This window comes from Oryx dammah, unplaced genomic scaffold (assembly GCF_014754425.2).
Source record: "Oryx dammah isolate SB20612 unplaced genomic scaffold, SCBI_Odam_1.1 HiC_scaffold_15, whole genome shotgun sequence".
NCBI classification, from domain to species: Eukaryota; Metazoa; Chordata; class Mammalia; order Artiodactyla; family Bovidae; genus Oryx; species Oryx dammah.
Genome location: NW_024070199.1, coordinates 33,378,123 through 33,399,788, shown reverse-complemented (window position 1 = coordinate 33,399,788; position 21,666 = coordinate 33,378,123). Strand labels below are relative to the sequence as shown.

Genomic DNA, 21,666 nt, shown 5'->3' with positions numbered 1-21,666 from the left:
ATCGCACTTTCCTGTGGTGAAGGGCTATTAATAGCTCAGTGCTCCTCAAGCCCTCATATGCATATGATTCCCTCTAGATTTATGCTGTTGAAGACATGGTCTGGGGGCCGCCAGCATTGTCATCTCTTGGGAGCTTACTGAAACTGCAGAATCTCAGGCCCCACCCTAGATGTACCAAATCAGAATGTGTGTAGGAGTCCAATGAAATTTATAAAATGTGACATCCATTCAGGGTGTGTGTTTATTCACACTGGACCCTGTTCTGGTTAAATGCCATGCTCTCACCATCTTGAAATTCTTAATAATTCTTGAACAAAGGGTTCTGCATTTGCGTTTTGCACTGAAAACCACACACCATGCAGCCTGGTCCTGGACACCACTCTCTACATCTGTGCTTTTCAAACTTAGGTGGGTACGTGACCCAACTGGGGTATTGTTAGGAATTCGTGTGTCTGGCTTCCAAAAGATTCTGAAATCCATAGGATAAGAAGATCTGTAACAAACATCTCACCTGATTTTGATGCAAGTGGTCCATACCCACTTTGAGAAATATTCCCCTGGTCGGTTTTCCCATCACTTCTCTCCTTTATTGTCCAAAAAAAAAAAAAAAAAAAATCAGTAAGCGGCACAAAGTGAGCTGGACAGCAGAGCAGAGGTGTTTCTGGTTGAGCAGTTTTCCCCACAGGGGCTCTCAGCAAGCCTCCACACCTGCGCCTGAGAGGCCCAGCAATGATCCTGTGACATTTACACAAGTACGAGTGGAAAGGATGCACAGCCCAGGAGAGCGGTCTTGAGAGGGACCGCCTGGGGGAGAGCGCGCCTGGCAGCAGTCCTCAGGCTTTTTATGGTCACAGACAACTTTGAGAATTCAGTGGAAGCAACTGTCCCTCCCCACTGAAAACCTCACCTTTGTGCATCCTAAGGGGAACCCAGGACCAGGAATTAGAACCTGGCTGAGAGGTCTGACTCCATCACCCCCTAGTTCTCTGTTCTGGGCAAGTCATCAGACCGTTCCGACCCTGGAGGCCTGATCTTTAAGGCGGAGAATGGTAAGATCATCTATCTCAGCAATTTGCTGCAAGAATCACAGTGTGGATGTAAAAGCGCTTTGTTCTCTGCAGAAGATATAAATTGGAGGCAATATTGTACCTACTGTGGCTCTGTTGCTATTTCCAGCCTTACACTCAGGATCAGGACACTGCATTTGCGAATTTAGCCTCGGGCCGTAGAACATATCCTGTGTAGCTAGAGAAGGAAATGAATGCAGAGAAACTTGATGAGGACTTGGCCAGAGTAGCTAGGAAATTTGAAAGTGCAGGAAAAGAGAAGGGAGCTTCCACAATTTGGGGACTCCAGATGCAGAAATAAAAGAAAGAATATCTATTTTTACACGTGCGAACAGTTTTGAGATTTTGGAAAATGCCTTTAGTCTAGCAGTAATTGAACATTTCTGCCCCTGGGTGTAATGAAGAGAAATAGCAATAGTGGTGGTCTGTATTTAGTTTTGACTTCAAAAGCCTTCTGTTGGAATCTGCTATTCTGAGATGAGAGGAAGAATGTTTAGTAGTTAAAGTCTGGGTTTCTGATCTAGCACATATTATTATCTGTGTGATTTAGGAGAAGCATTCAGTGTCTTTGTTCTTCAATTCTTTTCACCAATAGGACCTTCTTCGTGGCATTGCTATGAGTATTGGACAACTTAGTACACCCAGAACATTTAGAAAGTAATGTGAGGAATTTTCATCATGCAGATCATGGAAAGCTCAGAGGGAGGGGAGGTGGGGGTAGTCCCAGGGCCCAGCTATTCTTGGGATGGACAATGACTCCAGGTTATAGCTACTGAATATTTAGGACTATCAAAACCATTCTGTGCTCAGGGGTTTTCAGACACAGAGTCACTCAGGACCTGGAAGTCTGAGTTAGCCAGTGTTCTGAGGCTGCAGTCCTACAAGGCCTCTGATGCTGAAACCCAGGCCAAATCAAACAGGAGGTGCCTGTGTGTACCCTGGGAGTAGGGTGACCAGTCATCCCAGCCTTGCCAAGAAGACCCTGATGGCATCTGTTTCTTTGTGGTCCTTTGACTTACCTGTCTGGTCCTCTCTCCAGGTGCACGATTGACAACCGGGTCACCCGGGTGGCCTGGCTGAACCGCAGCACCATCCTCTATGCCGGGAATGACAAGTGGTGCCTAGACCCCCGCGTGGTCCTCCTGAGCAACACCCAGACCCAGTACAGCATCGAGATCCAGAATGTGGACGTGTACGACGAGGGCCCCTACACCTGCTCCGTGCAGACGGACAACCACCCCAAGACCTCCCGCGTCCACCTCATTGTGCAAGGTAGGCGGCCTTGGGGGCAGCCAGGGGTGGCTGGGAGGGCCTGTGTCTGACACTTTCACTGTGATCCTCAATTTAGATGAGACTGTCTGTTCTATCTGGCCAGGACAGTTTCCTAATTTTTGCTTTGCCCTTAGATGCTGAAATTTCAAATCGTTTTCCTATTGAATAGGACTAGGATTTGGGGCCTTTTCTTTGCTCCCGATCCAATAATGTATTGTCTCAGAAAATTATCTCCTCATTATTTCTTTCCTTGGCTTTTTTCTCCTCTGAGTTTTTTAAAGGTTCTATCCAGCGCTAAGCGTGCTTTATTTTCAGAGCTCTTCTGGCTCTGCACATATGCCATCCCTCACACAGCCTGCAAAGAAGGCAGAGCCGACCGTGGATACTCTAGACACCTACCTGGAATGATTGCAGCCACCTCTGCTGTTTGCAGCTTGCTTGTTTCTTCTTTCCCCTCCAGCCCGGGACCATGTCTCCCCTTTAATACCTGTGTCTGATTCTCCATGTTCTGGTTGCATCCCACTCCCCTCCTGTTCCTCAGAGCCTCTCAACTCACCCCCAGCTTTTGAGATCTGTGTTTTTGCCTCTCTCTTACTTCGGCTGTCTCCGTGCTTCCCTGGCGCTTCTGTGCTTCCCCATAGGCAGAGCAGGTGCCAGACATTCAGACCACAGGTGATCACACAGACAGGTTCCTTGTCCAAGAGCCAGCGTTTTCTGGCTTGGAGGAATCTCGAGTTACCAACTGTGTCTCAGGGTTTCCTTCTGTAAAATGGAATCAGTGTTGCAAGGGTCTGCGGTGAGGATTACACCTTCCATGTACTGGAGGGTGAGACAGAAGAGGGTCTGGCACACAGAGATACTATTTAAAGTGTTAGCTAGGGTTTCCCTGGTGGCTCAGCGGTAAAGAATCTGCCTGTAGTGCAGGGGACCTGGGTTCGATCCCTGGGTCAGGAATATCCCCAGAGAAGGGAATGGCAACCCACTCCAGTATTCTTGCCTAGGAAAATCCCATGGACGGAGGAGCCTGGCGGGCTACGGTCCTTGGGGTTGCAAAGAGTTGGACAAGACTGAGAGACTCACTCTTTCACTTTTAAAAAATACAGTTGTTTTTCACTTTTTAAAAGACAGAGTTGTGTGTGGACCAGACACCTTATTGTATTACCTCAGAGGTGAAGCCCCCAAGTGATGGAGCTGGGGCCTCTGCTGGAGTTTCTCTCCTGTTCTTCATACCCCTAGAAGGCAGGCCAGGGGCAATATGCCCTCGGTCTCCAGCAACCCCCTTGGCAGTACACCCACAGGGAGGAGAGAGCTGTGGATGGTGGGTAAAAACATAGGGAGCAGGACGGTGGTTCAAGGAAGATGAATAGGAAGGAGCTAGATGATTCGCGGGGAGCAAGCTGGGAGAAGGCAGGAGAGAGGGCAACCAGGGTCAGGGTGCTGAATGTGAAAGGCAAGTCGGTGGGCAGTGATGGGTAGAGGTCAGGCTGGAGGGACACTTGCTCAGGGATTAGGCCAGTGAGGCTTTGGAGCCCCTCGTGCTGTGACACACCTTGGTCACACCACGTTGTTTGCATTTTATGTTTTTTTTTCCCCTCTTCTTTTTCCAAAAGAAAATGATGATGGCTTTTTTCTTTTGTTGGTTCTATACATGAATATCTTTCAAACTGCTGAGTACAAACAGCGTTTTTTAAAGGAAATGAAATTACAGAGACAGGATCAGAGTGTATCACTAACAGAAGAATAGGTTTTGTTCCTTGATATGGTTTCAGTGGGTGAACGTCTTGTTGTTGCAAAGAATTGGCCAGAAGAAGGCTGAGAATCCCTCTTGTGCAAGGGGTTTGAAGGATGCCTCGGTGGCTCAGGTTGCAGCAAGTGGTGTGTCTGCAGCCACACCCATGCCCCCCGCCCCATTCCCTCCACACACACACACACACACTTACCGCTGAGAGTGTCTGACACTGACAGATAGACCTTAGTAACTCTGCACATCACAGACACTTGTGTTAGGCAGCAAGGCTTTTATGGAGCCAGAAAATGGAAGGAGGTGTGAGAAACTCGGAAGCCCCTGTGCAAACAAGGATCACGTTTGTGCCATTTCTTCCCTAAGTTCCCCTCTCTCTCCTCCCACGCACCCATACACTCACCATGAGCGCCTGACAGGGTCTTAAACAATGTGTACATTTAACAAATGCTTCTTGAAGCAAATGGCTGGAGTGTAGCCACGAGGACTCACGCAGACTCAAAGAGGGGAGGTTGAGTGTGTAGGGGTGGGGAGGTGTGAGGGGCAGGGGATAAGGGATGGGGTCTACAGCAATGCTCCCTCCTGTCCACGCTGATGGAAAGTGTCTAATCTGCATCTCGGCATTTATACCTCTGGCTTGGAGACGTGGCCTCTGAGCATGACACAGCTCCTTGAGTATCGAAATCTCATCTTGGGCTAATTTTCGAATGCTGATGGGTGTATTGATCTGGAAACGAGCCGGGTTAAAAAAGGCTCTGGTCTTGTCCACAGACTCAGCCCCAGCTAATCTGCTGTCGATATGCCTGGACTGGGCATTATTGACACTTTAATGAATAGAGGACCATGGCTTCTCAGAGCCAGCCTGTCCCGGCTCTTAAAAGCAATCAGACAAACTAAATACAGCCAAGCTTCCCTGTTTCTGTATTGGAAAGAGGATGCATCACCATCCAGGATTTTTAAAAAAATGTATTTATCTTGGGATCATTTATTGTACTGAACATAAGCCCTCATTCCTTACAAAAGCGGACTTCTGGATTCTGTTGATGTCCTCGCTCAAACTTTTGCAGAACAGTGTTGAAATGAAAGATGTATGAACTTTTCAAAACTGTATTGTGATCATTAAACACACACTCACAGACAGACACACACATCGTAGCAGCAGCAGCAAGGAAGTAAACTGATATTTTTACCCAAGAGTGTGTGTATTTGGGTATGTGTAGTCAGCTTCGTACATAAATAAACCCACACAGAAGGAAGGTAATTTTTTTTTTTCACAGGATCACATGAGCTTATTGAAGTCTGGGATTATGTTTCCCTCATTCCTATCAAATACCCCTACTGCCCCGCTTGTTCTCTGTACTGGGTCTCCTCTCTGGTTGTGATTCTGTGTGTTTATCCCCTGTGGAAGCCTGGTTCCACCCTTGAATCTGCCTCAGTACCAAGCCGCTCTGCCCTCTGTACCTGCCCCCACCCTTGCCTTCATTCATAAAGACGACGGTAGGGCATAAATCACCACTGAGAACATCTCTGCTTCCCAGAACCCTGGCTCGGCTCTAGGCACATGAAGATGAATGAAATGCCACCCATGAAGCGTGAGTTCCCCTTCACGGGGAGTGGATAAATTTGCATGCCAACCCCAAACCCTCCCAGGAATTTAGGTTCTAAGCTGCTTCAATCATGTCCAACTCTTTGTGACCCTGTGGACTGTAACCCACCAGGCTCCTCTGTCCATGGGATTCTCCAGCAAGAATACTCAAATGGGTTGCTGTGCTCTCCTCCAGGGGATCTTCTCAACCCAGGGATCAAACACGTGTCTCATGTCTCCTGCATTGGCAGGTGGGTTCTTTACTCCTAGCACCACCTGGGAAGGCCCCTCTGGGAGTGTAGACTTTGGCTAAATCCTTCTGGGGCACCAACTTCCTCCAAACCCCTGGGTCCTCTCACTCCACTGGTGTGTGATCAGACATTGTAATACCATTCAGAAACCATCTCTACAGAGACTGGTCCACTTTTGTGGCTCCCGTGTTTCCCAGGGCTGCTGGGCAATGGGCAGCCCTCTGGCTCAAGCTCAGGGCTGAAGGCTGGGATTTCCCTTTCTTGAGTCTTCTAGAGCTTGATTCTCAGTACATCTTCAGCCGTCCACCCCTCAGGGCAAACCTTTCACTGTGTCGAGTTCTAGAGTTGTCCTTGGTTCCCTAGGATATTTTAAAAACCTGCTGATAATCTGTCATGTCCTTATAGTAAAAGAAAAGGGAAATAGGGGGTGTTCGGTTCCTTTTATTAGTGGGTCCGTCTCTTCTCTTCTCACTACCTGTAGTTGTTGCATTGTATTTTCTGTGTCTTTTTTTTTTTTTTTTTAAGATAGACAGCTCTGGAGCTATCTAAATTCTCCCAGAGCTTTCCAGTGCTGGTGAGGGGTAGGGTGGTTTCCAAAGGTCCTGGCAGGACTGGTGAAGTGACTGGAGTGGAGACAGGGGTCAGGCAGGCCTGGGCTGCAGGGAGAGCCCTGCAATGGGCAGCCAGGGGGGCAAAGGAGCAGCTCTGGAGTCAAGCCATGGAGAGCCCTGGGCAAAGGAGGGGAGAGTGTGAAAGCCCAGGGAACTCAGCTTTCATGGCCAGGCCTATAAGACCAGCCAGCAGGATAGAGTTGATGGTGCTTCTGATTTGCACTGTCCCGGGACAGCGTCTGGGGAAGAACCTGGGCAGTCACATGGAGCGAGTGTCCGAGGCAGGTCGGGAGCAAGGGGCAGCCTTGGGCGGAGAGTGGTCCTGGAGCTGGTGTGGGAGGGAGGTGGGGGCAGGCAGCTGGGGCTGGTGGCAGGAAGGATGAGGGACAGACGGAACAGGTGAGCTAAGTAGCTGCTCAGCAAGGTGGCTTTTAAATTAAATTCGAATTAGCTATAACCAAATACAGCTTAAAAATCTACTCCTTCAGTCACACTGGCCATATTTCAGATGCTTCTAGAGCTATAGGGGGTGGTAGCTCCTGTGCTGAATGGTGTAGATGGGATGTCCCCAGTGGCTGTGAACCATCACCTGGGCAGCAGGTGCTGAAGCCAAATGGGCTTCATTGACTTCAAAGGCCGGATGTGGGGTGGAAACAGGGATGGAATTTTGGAGAGAAGATGGACATTTAAAAAGATGGTGGTGCTTTAAATACAAGAGAGAACTGTGGGAAAAGATGTAGGTCTGGGGTTCCCCTGTTAGCTACAGAGAGGACATCCAGAGTCAGGAACTTTGTCCTAAAGAGCAGAGCAATAACTCGGTGGCTGGATAAGTGTGCAAATGTGGGGGGAGGCGCTTCTACCAGGACATGGAGATTCTGACCTTGGAGCCTGGGGCAGGGTGATGCTCACTCATCTAAAGGGCCCTGTGCTGAAGAGGCAGCAGGGTGGGGGGCTTCAGCAGACATGGGGGCAACAGAGAGGGGGGCTTCAGACACTAGGAATTCTTGATTTTCTGATGCCTTGAATTCTCCATTCAAAATAAGTTTGTGAAGAGTAAAAAAGGCCACCCAGGGGTTTGCGTGCCCACTTAGGCAGCCAGAATGTAATCTCTGAGACCAGAGTGAGGGAGCTCCATCTACAATTTATTAAAATTTGGGTCTAGTGATTTCCATCTCTTTGACCTCAGGGTGCCCTGCTTTATGAGTATAATTAATAAGAGGCTGCTTCTAAAGTCCAGCTGCACACTTTAACTCTTTCCCCCCTCTGGATTCGGCTGCCAAAGCAAGCTTCTTGGAAAAGCTCTACACTTGTCTTCATTGCTCCTTGCAAGAGGCTCCATTCTGGAAAGCAGAGTGAACAAAAACGCTTTGTACTGAATTGTTTCCAAATTCAGGACTGCATGGAAGACCTCCCCAAAGCCCTAACTGTATCTATAAAAGCCCTCGTAGTGCAGGGAAACCGCCCTGGTGGTCTTAGGGAACCTTAGGGAATGGTCTCCTTGTTGTTGTTGCTGAGTCACTAAGTTGGGTCCGAATCTTTGCCACCCCATGGTCTGCAGCATGCCAGATTTCCCTGTCCTTCACCATCTCCCAGAGTTTACCTAAATCCATGTCCCTTGTGTTGGTGATGCCATCCAACCATCTCATCCTAGAGGGCAGAAATTGACTGATGGTCTACCCGCCGAGCTTAAATCTCACTTAGAGACCTATTTGCATGATAGAGAAGAGTAGAATACAGTGCTTAGAAAAATGGAGGTATTGGTATAATAATAATAATAATAATAATAACACAAGCTTTTGGCCCTTTATCGGTTTTCTAGACCCTATCTAGGTCTCTCTCTTGTCACTGGAGCATCTAATCACCCCCTCCCTTTTGTTTGGTGTAAATGAGTTTTCCTGGTTCTCCCTGGGCAGAATTAATCTGAAAATCCTTTCTATTGTTTGATAGTTAATTACCTGCCTTTTGGAGTCAAACAGGCTCTGAAGCTCACGTGAAGCGGGGCCTCCACTAATGTCTGTGGAATAGGGCAGAAAGGAGAAAAGGAAGCCAGGATGTGGCTGTCCGTTCCTTGGGCTGGGGGATTCAGAGAGAAAGGGAAAAGGCAAGGGAATAGCCGGCAGCAGCAGGTGACTTGAAGACAATAAACAGAGCTTTGCGAACACCAGCCCTTCTTTTAGTTTGTATTGTCTCTCTGCTCAGAGCCCTCTCCTCTTACCTGCCTGATAGGTATAATAGTTTTGCTTCCTAATCCTGAATAATTAATTGACCTTGTCAAGCCAAACTCATTATTATGATTAAGAGAACAGGAACAATAAATTTAATTTCTAGACACCAAGCCCCGTAGACCCTCCCCACCCCAAACCTGAACAAAAGGGAATTTGAAAAACAGCAGATCAAACGGAACCGTGTGGTGTAATCCTTACACTGAAAGCAAGTTCTGTCTCTCCAGTCATATCCTCAGGAAAGCAGTCTACCTCCACCTCCCCTCTTCACCTGCCCACCCCCCGGCCCTGCAAGGCTCCCTTGGAGCTGAGAAAACCTTTGCACCATCTAATTTCCATTCGGGCTGCGTCTCCCTGAGTCCATAACAGAGGAGCATCACCCTTGAGCCTGAGTCCACAGAAGTCACCTTTTGAGCCCATCTGCCTTCTTCAGCTGCGGTGGCCTTGCATGACTGGAGGTCCCGTTTGCTATCCCAAACTGCTCTCCAAACTCTCTTAGCCACCCCCTGCCCCATTCAGGACAGAGATGAAAATGCACATTTGGCCTGGCTGTAAGGACTGCCTCTGAATTCCACAGGACTTTCCCCAAAGTCAGGAAATTAAATTCTGCCACGCAATTAAAGTGTTCCTCAGAGCACCCTGGAGAATGACAAGGAAGTAGGGCATTTTACCTGAAATTGATTCACAGAATTTCGACAGCATGAGAATGAGGCGACTCAGTTTTACCTGCTGAGTTTTAAAAATTTTTTGATGCGGTTATGGGCTATGGAGGGGCAAAAATTCTGAGCGAGTTTACTCAATTTTAGTAAACCCCCTGGAACGTCATCCATCTGCTAAGCCAAGTAGGACAGAGTCTATTAGACTAAAGGAATCTGAGGAAATAGATATAGTAAAATTTATATAGGCGTAATAATAGCATTTTCTGTGCGGTCTGGTGTTGCTGGGGAGGGTCCTCCAGTTTTCTAGGCAGTTAGGAAAACTAGGCTCCTGCCTGCTGGGGCTTCCTGGTCAGCACAGTCAATAATATCATTATGGGTCCCGTGTCCAAACTGTCCACACTATAGGGCTCTAGGGAAGCAGAAAGTCTGGGTGACCCTGTTGCTTAACAGCAAGCCTTACGGGAGTCGGACAGTGTCCCTCTAGGCAGGCAATTAGAGCTCCCAACGAGAGGTCTTTGCCAGCTGCAGAATTCTCCCTTAGATGGTTTTCCATCTATTCTGTTGTCAATGACTCAGAAACATCTGAAATCTCTCTCCTCTTCTTGCTGAACTTGAAATGCCCAGCTTCCTAGGGCATGGGGAGAAACTGGTGACCAAGTCTCTTAGTCCATCTTTTGTCAACTTGAGGATTGTCAGCTATCAACTTTCAATTCCATTTAACAAACGTTTGGAAATCAGGCACTGGGCACACGAATGTTCAGAGTGACTGCCTTGTCTAGCAGAGGAGATGCAGTATTAGCAAATAACCCTCTTAGAAGTTCACAGGGATTCAGATGCTTATACATAGAGAAGTCATAAATACACCGAAAGGGAGGAGCCGACTTGATCTGCAAGATTAGGGAAAACTGCAAGATGGCATTTCTCCAGGGTCTTCAGGGGCGAGCAGGATTTTGGGGGGCCTCAGGCAAGAAGCAGTGCAGGCAGGAGCAGCGGCATGCACAAAGGTGGAAAGTCTGAGAATGTATGACATGTAGGAGGAGTGAGGAGGAACAGACAGGGTCTCAGGGCAGGGCTCCTGGGATGAAACCACTGAAAGTGTGGCCAGGGAGACTGGCTGCATCTAGGCTGGCCTGTGTGTCCAGAAAGGAGCTCAGTGATGGTCAGAAGGATGGGCGTCCTGTGATTTCCCTTGACGTCCTACAGAACATCACTTCTCTTCCTCAAGGAAAGTTGCATTCCCTTGTGTTGGCAAAGGCCAAGTATCCAGAAGGCTCTCAGTGGAATAGAGAATGGCAAGTGTCAGGGGCAACACACCTTGGAGGAGAGAGAAGTGTTGGAAGGAAGAGCGGATCCAAACCCAACCAGTCCAAGGCCCCTCTTATGTCCAGATACACAGGGGAAAGACTGCGAAGATTCTTTTGCTATAAGGTCAGTATTTAAAGCATAGCAATACATGTTTTATAATTGCAGTCACATCAATAACAATGACTTTCCCTCACTGTAGCTAAGGTACCTTTCTTTGTACACTAGCGTACGGGTCCCTAGCCTCCAGGATCTAAAGCTTGATGATCTGAGGTGGAGCTGATGCAATAATAGAAATAAAGTGCATGATAAATGTAATAATGCTAGAATCATCCCCAAACCGGCCCTGCCCCTCACTGGTTGATGGGTGGAAAAATGATCTTCCATGAAACTGGCCCCTGGTACCAAAAAAGTTGGAGACCTCTGCACTAACAGAGTCCTTGGAGCTGGGGTTCTTAACTCTTTCACTATGATGACTGAATCAGAGAGGGTGAGGATGCTGCCAAGGATAAATGAGAATCACAGGAAGGGGTCCACAGCCCCTCGGGTCCACAAGACCACCCACCACCAGCATCCGCCTCTCACTGGTACCCAAGAGCCTGTGGGCAGAGGACACCCAATGTTTTAGATGTCTCCAGGCCAACTTAGGCTAGATAGTATCACCCTTTGGAGCCTAGCATAAGATTTATATTCCTGTTGAGAGCCGTCTGTGATAATTTAGAGTCTGACATTGGTGAGAAATCTAATTGGCTTCTGCTGGAGTTGGGCTCAGTGGAGAAGGACTCCCGGAGATGCTGTAGCTGGATGTTTTTCTTTCGGGAGAACTTCATTTCATGTTATTTGAGAAAAAAATTTATTGATTTAAAATTAGGGCAGTTTAATTTGGTGGCATGTTTTCTTTATGTCTCAATTATATATTCATGTCTTTGTGGTAAACTCAGCTGGTGGGGGGATTAAGAATTCAAAATAGAGGATTTTCGCTTGGCAAATAGTGTTTTCTACTCTGATTAATTGGGAGTCTGCACAGTGAACCCGGCGTTGGCTCCGTCGGGGATGGAATGGCTTAGCAGAAGGAAGTAAATTTCAGGATTTAGGAGTCCTGGATTCTAGTCTGAATCTTGACATAAGTACCTGGAAAAATGACCTACTTCTTTCATCTATTTCAGATTAGACACACTTTATAGAAATGTCTTGATGGATCACCCAGTCTTAATTTGGAGAAAGGCACGGGAGAGAAGGAAGCTGAACATCGCTAGATAATAACGTCCTCCGTGTGCGTAGTCGTTTATCAGCCATAAAGGCTTCCAGGCTCTTCCTTCCCTTTGTCTTGTATGGGCTCTTTTAGACAGTCCTGGTTCTCTGTACCAAGAATGCATACGTGCCCTCTTGCAGATTTGGGTCCCCATTCTTGGAGGTCATCTGGGGTGCACTCCCCTCTCCCCATCCTGGTCCCCACATGGCACTCTGTGTGCCTGGTTTTCTGACTGCTGACCTGCTGATCTCCCTCTGCTCTCCTGCCATCATCCCCTTCTCTCACAATTCCCGGGCCTGGTTTGAGGGGGTCATAGGGTACCACCGTGCCTGGACATCAACAGGGGGCACTTGTGCTCACGCTGCTCCTCCCTCTAAGCACCTAAGCTGGCCATGACTTTTCTTACTGCTTTGAGATAAGGGATCAGAAAATCTCACTGTTCTTTTCCCCTTTCACTTGTGCATAAACTACCACATGTCGAGTACTGATATACAGTTTGGAATAGATACAAAGATGAATGAGACCAGTCCCTGTGATCAGGAGGTAGAATGGGGTTGGAACAGCAATTAGGGTTTAGAAGGGGAGCTGTTGAGACACGAGGATATGAGGACTAGGACAGAGGTGCTCTTGTGAGCTGGGGAGCCAGCCTGGGTTCCGGGAAGGCCAAGCAAATAGAAGGTCTTTTGAAATGAATGGTCTGACATTTTAGCTGTTGGCTGTTAAAAGGACACTAAAACAGCTCGTCTGCCCACACACTCTCTGCTCTCCATCACCCACCATTTCTCCACTCAAAGCCCAAGTGCCCTTCTCAAGCCTGTATTTGATTGTACCTCAAGGCAATGGCACCCCACTCCAGTACTGTTGCCTGGAAAATCCTGTGGGTGGAGGAGCCTGGTAGGCGGCAGTCCATGGGGTCGCTAAGAGTTGGACACGACTGAGCGACTTCACTTTCACTTTTCATTTTCATGCATTGGAGAAGGAAATGGCAACCCACTCCAGTGTTCTTGCCTGGAGAATCCCAGGGACAAGGGAGCCTGATGGGCTGGCGTCTATGGGGTGACACAGAGTCGGACCCGACTGAAGCGACTTAGCAGCAGCAGCAGCAGCAAGGACTTTGGGGCTTCCCAAGTGGTACCAGTGGCAAAGAATCCCCTGCCAATGCAGAAGACATAGAGACCTGGTTTAGATCCCTGGGTCAGGAACAGCTGCTGGAGAAGGAAATGGCAACCCACTCCAGTATTCTTGCCTGGAGAATCCCATGGACAGAGGGGCCTGGTGGGCTATAGTCCATGGGGTTGCAAAGAGTCAGACACGACTGGGCATCTGAGTATATATATGGACATCATTTAGACATGAATCTGAATACCATGTCCTGAGGGATCTTTCTCAAACCCCCTGTCTTAGGTTAGCCCCTACCCTTCCTCCCCCTGGAGGTAGAATCATGAAACTGTGTTTCTCGCTGCAGTTGTAATTCGACATTAGTTTTGTGATTAGCTGAATTATGTATGTTTTCCAAGAAGCGTGTCTGCTTTTGCATTCTATCCCCAGGGCTTGGAACTTAATAGGGGCTCCCAGGCTCTTTGTTGGATAATGAATGGACCCATAAAGCTTCTTTTTTAAATCGTTACGCAAATTGATTTGTTGTATGTTGAGACTGTCTGCGACCAGTTAAATAATCCCCACCCAAAAATATCAGGTCCTAATTTTTGGAGCATTGAGTTACCTTATATGATGATATCTTTGTAGTTTAAGTGATTAAGGTTTGGCATGGAGAGATTAGCCTGGATTAACCAGGTGGACACTGAATGTAATCACATGTATCCTTAGAAGAGGGAGGCAGGAGATTGTACACAGACACATAGAGGAGAAGGCCATGTGAAGATGGAGCAAGGACTCAGGGTTGCTGTCCTTGGTAACAAGGGTGATGTGGTCATGAACCAGGGAGTGTCAGCGGCCCCCAGACGCTGGAAGAGACCAGGGACAGATTCTCCCACTAGAGCAGCCAGAAGCCATGCGGCCTGGCAGGCATCTTGGTTTCAGCCCAGTGAGACTCACTTTGGACTTCTGGTCTCCAGGACTGTGGGAGAACACATCTCTGTTGTTGTAAGCCACTGAATCTTTGGTAACCTGTTAACAGCAGCCACAGGAAGCTAATACACTGGCCTTTCACACTGCGAGTTCCCGGTGGCTGAGAGTCAGCAAAGTTTGGTATTTCAGATCTGCCAGAAGTGCAAGTTTGGCCAATGGAAGAGTTGAAGAAAGGGCTATCTTTGGGGCAGGCTGTTTCCATTATTTATTTTTTAAAGTAAGAAGCTCTTTGGCGGTCCACCCTTGTAATGTAGACATATGTACGATATCAACTCCTTGTCCGTGGGGGTGCCTGCAGGAGGTGACAGAGTAATCCAGATGCCAAAACGGAGACTATGCTCTGTGAACATAACTGTCCCACAAGGTGCTGGGGTGGGGAAAACACATGTGGGTCTAGTGGGAGGAGGCTGGTGACGTTGCCCAGCCCTGGGCTATGAGATGTGGTTTGGGAATGTGGAGTTGGAGTTGAGATAAAGTTGCTCAGTGTTCTCTCATTAACTGGCTGGAATTGGGGTGGGGGTGGTCATTACTCTTTGGACTTGATCTCTGTCTCACGGGCACCTTAAACTGAAAAGGTGCATTCTAGCCATCTTTGCAGATGGGCCCTCACCCCGACCCCAAGCTTCTTCCTTCTGTGTCTCCCCATGTGTGGCCTTGAGCACATGTGAGTTGTTGATGACGCCCTGGGTTGGCCACAGTGAGGCCCTGTTTGGAAGATGGGCAGGGCTGATGTAGAGGTTAAATGCGCACTCTCTCTGGGACGGTCGTTCCCTCCCTCTGCCATCTCCTGGCTGTCTCTCCGAGACTGTTTTCATTTGATCTTGCCAGCAGTTTCTTTTTCGTTGCCGCCTGCACTTTCTGTGGTCTTCTGCCTCTTGCAGTTTTTCATCCTGTTTCCTTTCTTTCCAACCTTGCTCAGGTTTCCTCTCCTTGTCGCTCTATTTCCTGATCACCACCTTGAACTTGTGGCCGCACCGTCTTCACTTTGACCTCCTGCTCTCTGTCCTGTGCCGTCTTGTGCTCATGGGCTCTTTGCTTTCATTATTTGTCTGGATCCCCTCTCCCTGCTGTGTTTTCCTTCTGTTTCTCTCCCTTCTCCCCTGCTGTTTGTCTGGCATCCGTCAGTGCTGTCCATGGTCTCTTCCCTCCTGTCCACAGCTCCATGCTCCCCAGCCTGCCCCCTGCCCCACAGTTTCTGCCCTCCAGCCTGTCCACTAGGACACTTTCTCCTGTGATCGGCATCTGTGATTTCCTTCCAGCACCAACAGCTCACGTGGCTGTGATGCCGAGAATAAGTAATCAAGTGTGCTTTTTATTTCTTCATTTTCGTTTCACCTAATAAGCACATGTTGAAATGGAGCTGTGTGTCACTCACACTATATCACTTCCCCTGGGGAGTCCTCATTCATTTTCACTTGGAACTCTCTCCCTGCACAGCCCAGGGAGGGAAGATGGTACACTGAAATTTTCTTTGTTGAGCTTCAAACATGGTGTGTCTGTGTCCTTTATCCCTAATGCTATTGTATGTGTTGGGCAAGGGGTGCATCTGTTTATGAGCCAGAAGGAACTCACAGTTGATCGTGATGTAATGGACTTATGTTAGGCCAGATTGAATGTGAAGAACCATAGAGGGAAGGAGGGCTGCGCCCTGGGGCTGGGGTCTCTGGGGTGACTTTGGAAGAAGGACTGTTCTGAAAGACTGTTCCTTAATTTCACTTGCCTTTCCACTGATCCACTCAAGATAGTGACGAGTGAAAGTACCAGTTGTCTGAAACATTATGGCTACTCCACTGGTTGCCCAGACCCTTATCCGCAGAGAGGCACTGCCTGTCATGAGGCTGGGCCTGGCCACACGGAAGAGCAGCAGGACAGAGGGACTTCCTGGAGTGGGACGGTGGCCGCAGGGCAAGGTTCTGAGCTGAGTTCCAAGGTCTTCCCGGCCCCCACTATGCCCAGAGGCTCTAGACTGGGGTACCTTACTGGGGTACAGTGTGCCCACAGCTGTGCTGGTCTTGGGAGGTGGTAAACATAGCTTCTCATCTCATCTCACTGTAGAGGCAACTGGAGGAAAACAGAGAGCTTGAGCTTTCACCATGCAGTGATCATGATTCTTATAGCTGTTCCTTACTGAAAGCTTACTACGTAGCAGTCAGGAAGTGAGTAAAGCAATTTACATATATCATCTCATTTAATGCCCAAAACAACCTTGTGCAACCGGTGAGGAAACAGAAGTTTACTTGCCTGGGTCTAAGGTCCCCCACATTGGGAAACAGCAGAGCCAGGTCTGAGTTCTGGCATCCTGACCACTACACACCTGACCACAGGCATTGCCCTCCCTCTCGAGCAAAAACTCAGGTTAATCTGACTCAGAAGAACGGCTGCCAGGTGGGAATGTACCCTATGAGCGTGGACCATAATCTCAAACCATTTCAGAGCTGAAAACACCTTGAAGGCCACCTAGCCAGCGATCCTCCGTGCTGTTGTACATCATTTTTACTTAAAGCATTATCCAACAACACCAGTCTTGAAGATCTCCTCCCTGACTAAGGTTTCTGACTCAGTTTACTGGAGATACGGTCATGACATACTTATATCTTAAAACACCCTGGGTCCTTATATATTTCACCTACATTGAGAACCACGGTTCTAATAGTACAAATTGTTCTTGTTCAGTCACTCAGTCATGTCCAACTCTTTGTGACCCCATGGATTGCAGCACGCCAGGCTTCCCTGTTCTTCACTATCTCCCAGAGTTTGCTAAAACTCATGTCCGTGAGTTGGTGATGCCATCCAACCATCTCATCCTCTGTCACCTCCTTCTCTTCCTGTCCTGTCTTTTCCCACCTCAGGGTATTTTCCAATGAGTCAGCTCTTCCCATCAGGTGTCCAATGTATTGGAGCTTCAGCTTCAGCATCAGTCCTTCCAATGAATATTCAGGGTTAATTTCCTTTAGGATTGACTGGTTTGATCTCCTTGCAGTTCAAGAGACTCTTAAGAGTCTTCTCCAACACCACAGTTCAAAAGCATCAGTTCTTCAGCACTCAGCTTTCTTTATGGTCCAACTCTCACGTTCATACATGACTGCTGGAAAAACTATAGCTTTGACTTTGCAGACCTTTGTCAGCCAAGTGATGCCTCTGCTTTTTAACATGCTGTCTAATTTTGTTTTCTTTCCTATAGAACCCCTAATTCAGTCACCTGATTCTGTAGGTACCCCTTGTTCATATTGGCCCATCTTTACTGTCACTGTCTTGGTTCAGGATTGTATCTCATTTTACCTAATCGGTTACCTAATCAGTGCACTATATGTGCCCTCCACTATGCATCCTCTGTCCAGCAGTCACAGCAGTAATCTCCTAGGAAGTAGCGTGTGTGCATGTTCAGTTGTGTAGACTCTTTGCAACCCCGTGGATGATAGCCTGCTAGGCTCCTCTGTCCATGGGATTCTCTAGGCAAGAATACTGGAGTGGGTTGACATTTCCTCCTCCAGGGGATCTTTCCAACCCAGGGAAATGAACCCAGGTCTCCTACATTACAGACAGATTCTCTACCACTGAGCCACCTGGGAAGCCCACAAGCGATAATAATAGAAAACATTTATTGGGTTTTTACTAGATCATGGGTACCAGGCTTAGTACTTAACAAAATGTCATTAAATCTCACTGCAGGTACTTCCCTGGTGGTTCAGCAATTAACACTCCTGGCTTCCATTGCAGGGGGTGCAGGTTTGATCTGTGGTAAGAGAACTAAGGTCCCCTATGCTGCATAGCATGGCCTATATATATATATATATATATCTGTCTGTCTATTATCTATCTATCTTTTTATCTATCTCACAGCAATCCTAGGTGGTAGGTAAGAATATGGTACCTACACTTTGCAGATGAGGACACTGAAGCTTAAAGGGATTAAAATCTTGCTAGAGATCCTAAAGCCTCCACATGGAAGATGGGGCTTGAACCCTTATCTGCTGTTGAAAGGGTGGTTGCCCAGGGTGGTTTACCCCCTTGTCGGCAGGCGGAACTTTTGAGGTACTTTCTCAAAATCGTCCTCTTGCTAAATGCTGCTACCTGCAGAGAAGAGTCCTTTTTTTCTTTTATTTTTGGGAGTTTCCCTGTTTTCTCCATAGTGTTGATTTCATTGAATTTTCATAATATTTCATGCTTTAATTTAATTTATTTAGTGCTGTTGTACAGTGCCCTGGGCATCTCAGGAGAAGCTAGAATTTTATAAATAAAATTATTATTATAGCTGCTCTGATAGCAGCCCCTGAGCTAGTTGGTTGATGTATTGATTACTCCCTGTGTTGAAAACTTTCCCCTAAAGCCCTTTATGGCCAAAGTCCTCCCTGTCTTTTGCTGCTCTCTCCTGTTTGTTGGAATCTAGACCAAGTTGTCTAGATTTTCTTCTAGAGCTCCCTGCCAGGGTTGATCAGAGAACCCCTCAGCCAGTGTTCCCTGTGATGTTTCCAGAGAGCATGACCTAGTTTTTTTTTTTTTTAACCTTTTAGAAGCACTGAAGTACCAAGTCCCATTTGCTAGACCTCTAATGTCAATTTTGCAGTGATTCAACCCTCTTGGCCCATCATGCTAAATAAGACCTTGTTAGTTATTGGACTGCAGCAGGAATCTCTTCCAGGATACTCTCAGGCTAGATAGGAATTAATCATGACACTAATTTGGAACCCAGAATTTCAGAACTCTAAATTTGAAGAGATAAGCAGACATAATATGTGTCAGTCTCAAAAGGAGGAGAAGCCCAAACCAGAGGAAGAAGGTGAGAGTCTGTGTTATTGACCATCATTTTTAGCATTAAGGCTTCTTTCTGGAACTGCCTGCTGCCTCACAGTCTCAGAGGCCTTTATCAGCAAGACATGTGGGAGGACCATTGTCTTGTATTTATAGAATATCTGTGACATGATGAGGAATTCACAGGATAAACTCATGGCTGTGCTGGGGTTTTTCCCTGGACATCTCTCAAACCATACCAATGGATTAGACCCTTCCCTCTCTCAACTCCTTACATGGCATGTTCCTTTTCCCATTATTTTCAAGGCATTTTGCTCATTTATTCATTCAATAAAAATTTGTCAATGGGAACTTCCCTGGTGGTTCAATAGTTAAGAGTCCACCTTCCAAAGCAGAGGACACGAATTTGATCCCTGGCTAGGGATCTAAGATCCCTCCTGCTGAACGGAAGCTAAGCCCACGTGTCCCAACTAAGATCTGACACAGCCAAACATAATTCATTCATTAATTTAAAAGAAAAAAAATTCTTAAAAAATTCACCGAGCAAAATTCCCACAAACAGGAGAGAGCAGCAAAAGACAGGGAAAACTGGGGTCTCAAAGGGCTTTAGGTGAAAGTACGTCCCACCTCTGTGGCCAGCGTGTATTAAGACAAGGATGAGCAAGATCAACCTCGGTAGTCACTTCTCTGGTTTTTGGTTCCCACCTCCTTTCCTCCTTTCATCTTGACTTGTCTCCATCTCAAGCCAAGATTTTCCTCCTAATTTACAGTTGCCTTTAGGATTTCTGAAGAAGTTTCCTAATTAACCAAGAGCAATACACTGCGCTGTCTCTACTCTGTGTTTTTAGAGAACGAATGCGAGTAGCCAATCTGTCCATTGCAAATGAGTTCATTCCTATTCAGGCAGCGGCTGGCACGCACCTTGCCTGAGGCTTCTGATGTTATGAGCAACATATTGGCTTTCGACGTCTGTACTTCTTCCCAGCTACACTGGGAGCCTTAGATGGATGGAAGACACAGTAACTCGAAAGAATTTATTGCATTACACATGGCGGCTATGCATGGCTTCAGTAGCAGGCAACACGGTGGGTTTGTTCAGGGTGGATGTGTACGGCCTTCTCTCCTCACCACACAAAGGTTGTTGGCTATCTAACAGCTATATTTCCTTATAGCCAAATAAGAATATGAAATGAGCTATGACCCAGATGTCTAGGTCCATGAGACATAGACAGGATGAAGCCTGTTTCTCTCCCAAAGGGAAGAATAATTTCCAATGAAAAATGACTAACTGACCATTTGCTACAAAGGAGGGAGCCTAGAGACCTGTCTAGTTCGGTTAAACTTTCCTATGGCTCAGAAATGCCTCCCAGTCCTTAGTAAGCAGAGAGTACCCGAGAAACTTTGCATTTCTCAGCCCAGTCTTCTCAAGATGCAGGAATCACTCAATGGCAGTTTGTAGCCCTACTAAGTGCAAGCCACTGGTTCACAACACTGCTTGTGCTGAGCAAGGACATTCTACCCCATTCTTCACAGTACCATGAGTTTGGCTGGAGTGATTTGTCTTTTGTCCCCTCTCTGGAGTTCATCTAAAGAGGTACAAATCTCCCATTTCTCCAAATAGACTGAGTTTAGGAGGCCTTCTTGCCTGGATCAGGAGAGTCCTAGGCTGCTGTCTGTCGAGTGTCTCATGTCATTCTCATTGTCATTCTCTGCTAGTCCTTTAATGAAAATGGCCACCTCGCTCAGAGATAACAGAATAGGAATCAATGGGACCTGCGATTGTCCGCATGCCAGACTCTCTTGTCAACCTCGTCACCGATCCATTCTGCCAACCCAACCTCCTCTGGGACTGAGACATTTGAAAACAGCGCAGCAGCCTCATCTCCCGGGCAGTGTTTTTCTCCATCATTTGCTTTATTAAATATTGATTTTCTGTTGCATTATTAAACCTTAAGTCTAGAGCATAAATTCTGGGCTGATACTTTAATCTGGCACTCCTCATTTTTTTTTTTTTTTTTTTGGCTTTTGGAACTGATTTTCAGGCCAGATCTCCTGGGGAATCTTTAAGTCAACCCAAGGCCTGCGAGAAATCTTCCTGAAAGAAGGGGGAAGAGCCCAGGCTTGAGAGTAGCCCACCTCCTGGGGCAGGACAAAAAAGATTGAGCTTATGTAAGGCAGAGCCTCACTTGGTGCAGACCCAGAAGCCAGGCCCTGCTGGGATGCACGTGCTTGTACCAGGAAGGCCTTTTGGAGTCACACCACCAGAACCAAGGAGCAGGCAAATGGTGTACTGAGCTGATTCTAGAATCAGACATCACAGATGTCTCCTCAGACATTATCTGATCCAATATCCATCCACCTCTTTTTGTTTTAGTCTCTGTTATTCCTAGGATGAGTCATCCATTCTAATCACACAGTCCTTTGGCTTTTCACTTATTTTGAGCCTCTGGTTCATTCTTATTTCACCTCCCTCTCTCTTCTTCCTGGGGGCCAGTGACTGAGTGGCCAATGACACCAGTCCATGGTAGGCTGGAGCCATCACACATGTTATAAAACTCTTTCTGAGGGATGTAGACATCGCCAGACAGCTGTGTTAGCTAGGGCGATCTCCAAGTTCAGGTCCCCATCCTGAGAATAGCCTCCTGGAACTGCCATTGCCCGGATCAGAAGCAGGAGGAGCACCTTGCCTTTGTCTTCAGCCCTGACAGACAAATAGGAGAAAAACTAGGAGTAAATATTGATGGAGTCTCCCTGGCAGGAATAGAGCGTGGCAGTGTCTCTCTGGAGGTTTGCAGAGAGCTGTGAGCAGCTCCTGCCCAGACTTGAGCTCATGCCATCTCTTTCTCTGTTGTTGTTAAGTCCCTAAG

General features: G+C 47.4%; 1 protein-coding gene across 8 annotated transcripts in view; it reads left to right on the top strand.

Annotated features, from left to right (window-relative positions):
- NTM (neurotrimin) overlaps positions 1 to 21,666 on the top strand; it is a 951,991-nt gene that overhangs the window by 769,503 nt on the left and 160,822 nt on the right. For all 8 annotated transcript variants that reach the window (XM_040255850.1, XM_040255849.1, XM_040255848.1 and 5 more), the window contains one exon: positions 2,107 to 2,339. In XM_040255850.1, coding sequence (XP_040111784.1) covers positions 2,107 to 2,339 — 233 coding nt within the window. The remainder of the gene's footprint in view (positions 1 to 2,106; positions 2,340 to 21,666) is intronic.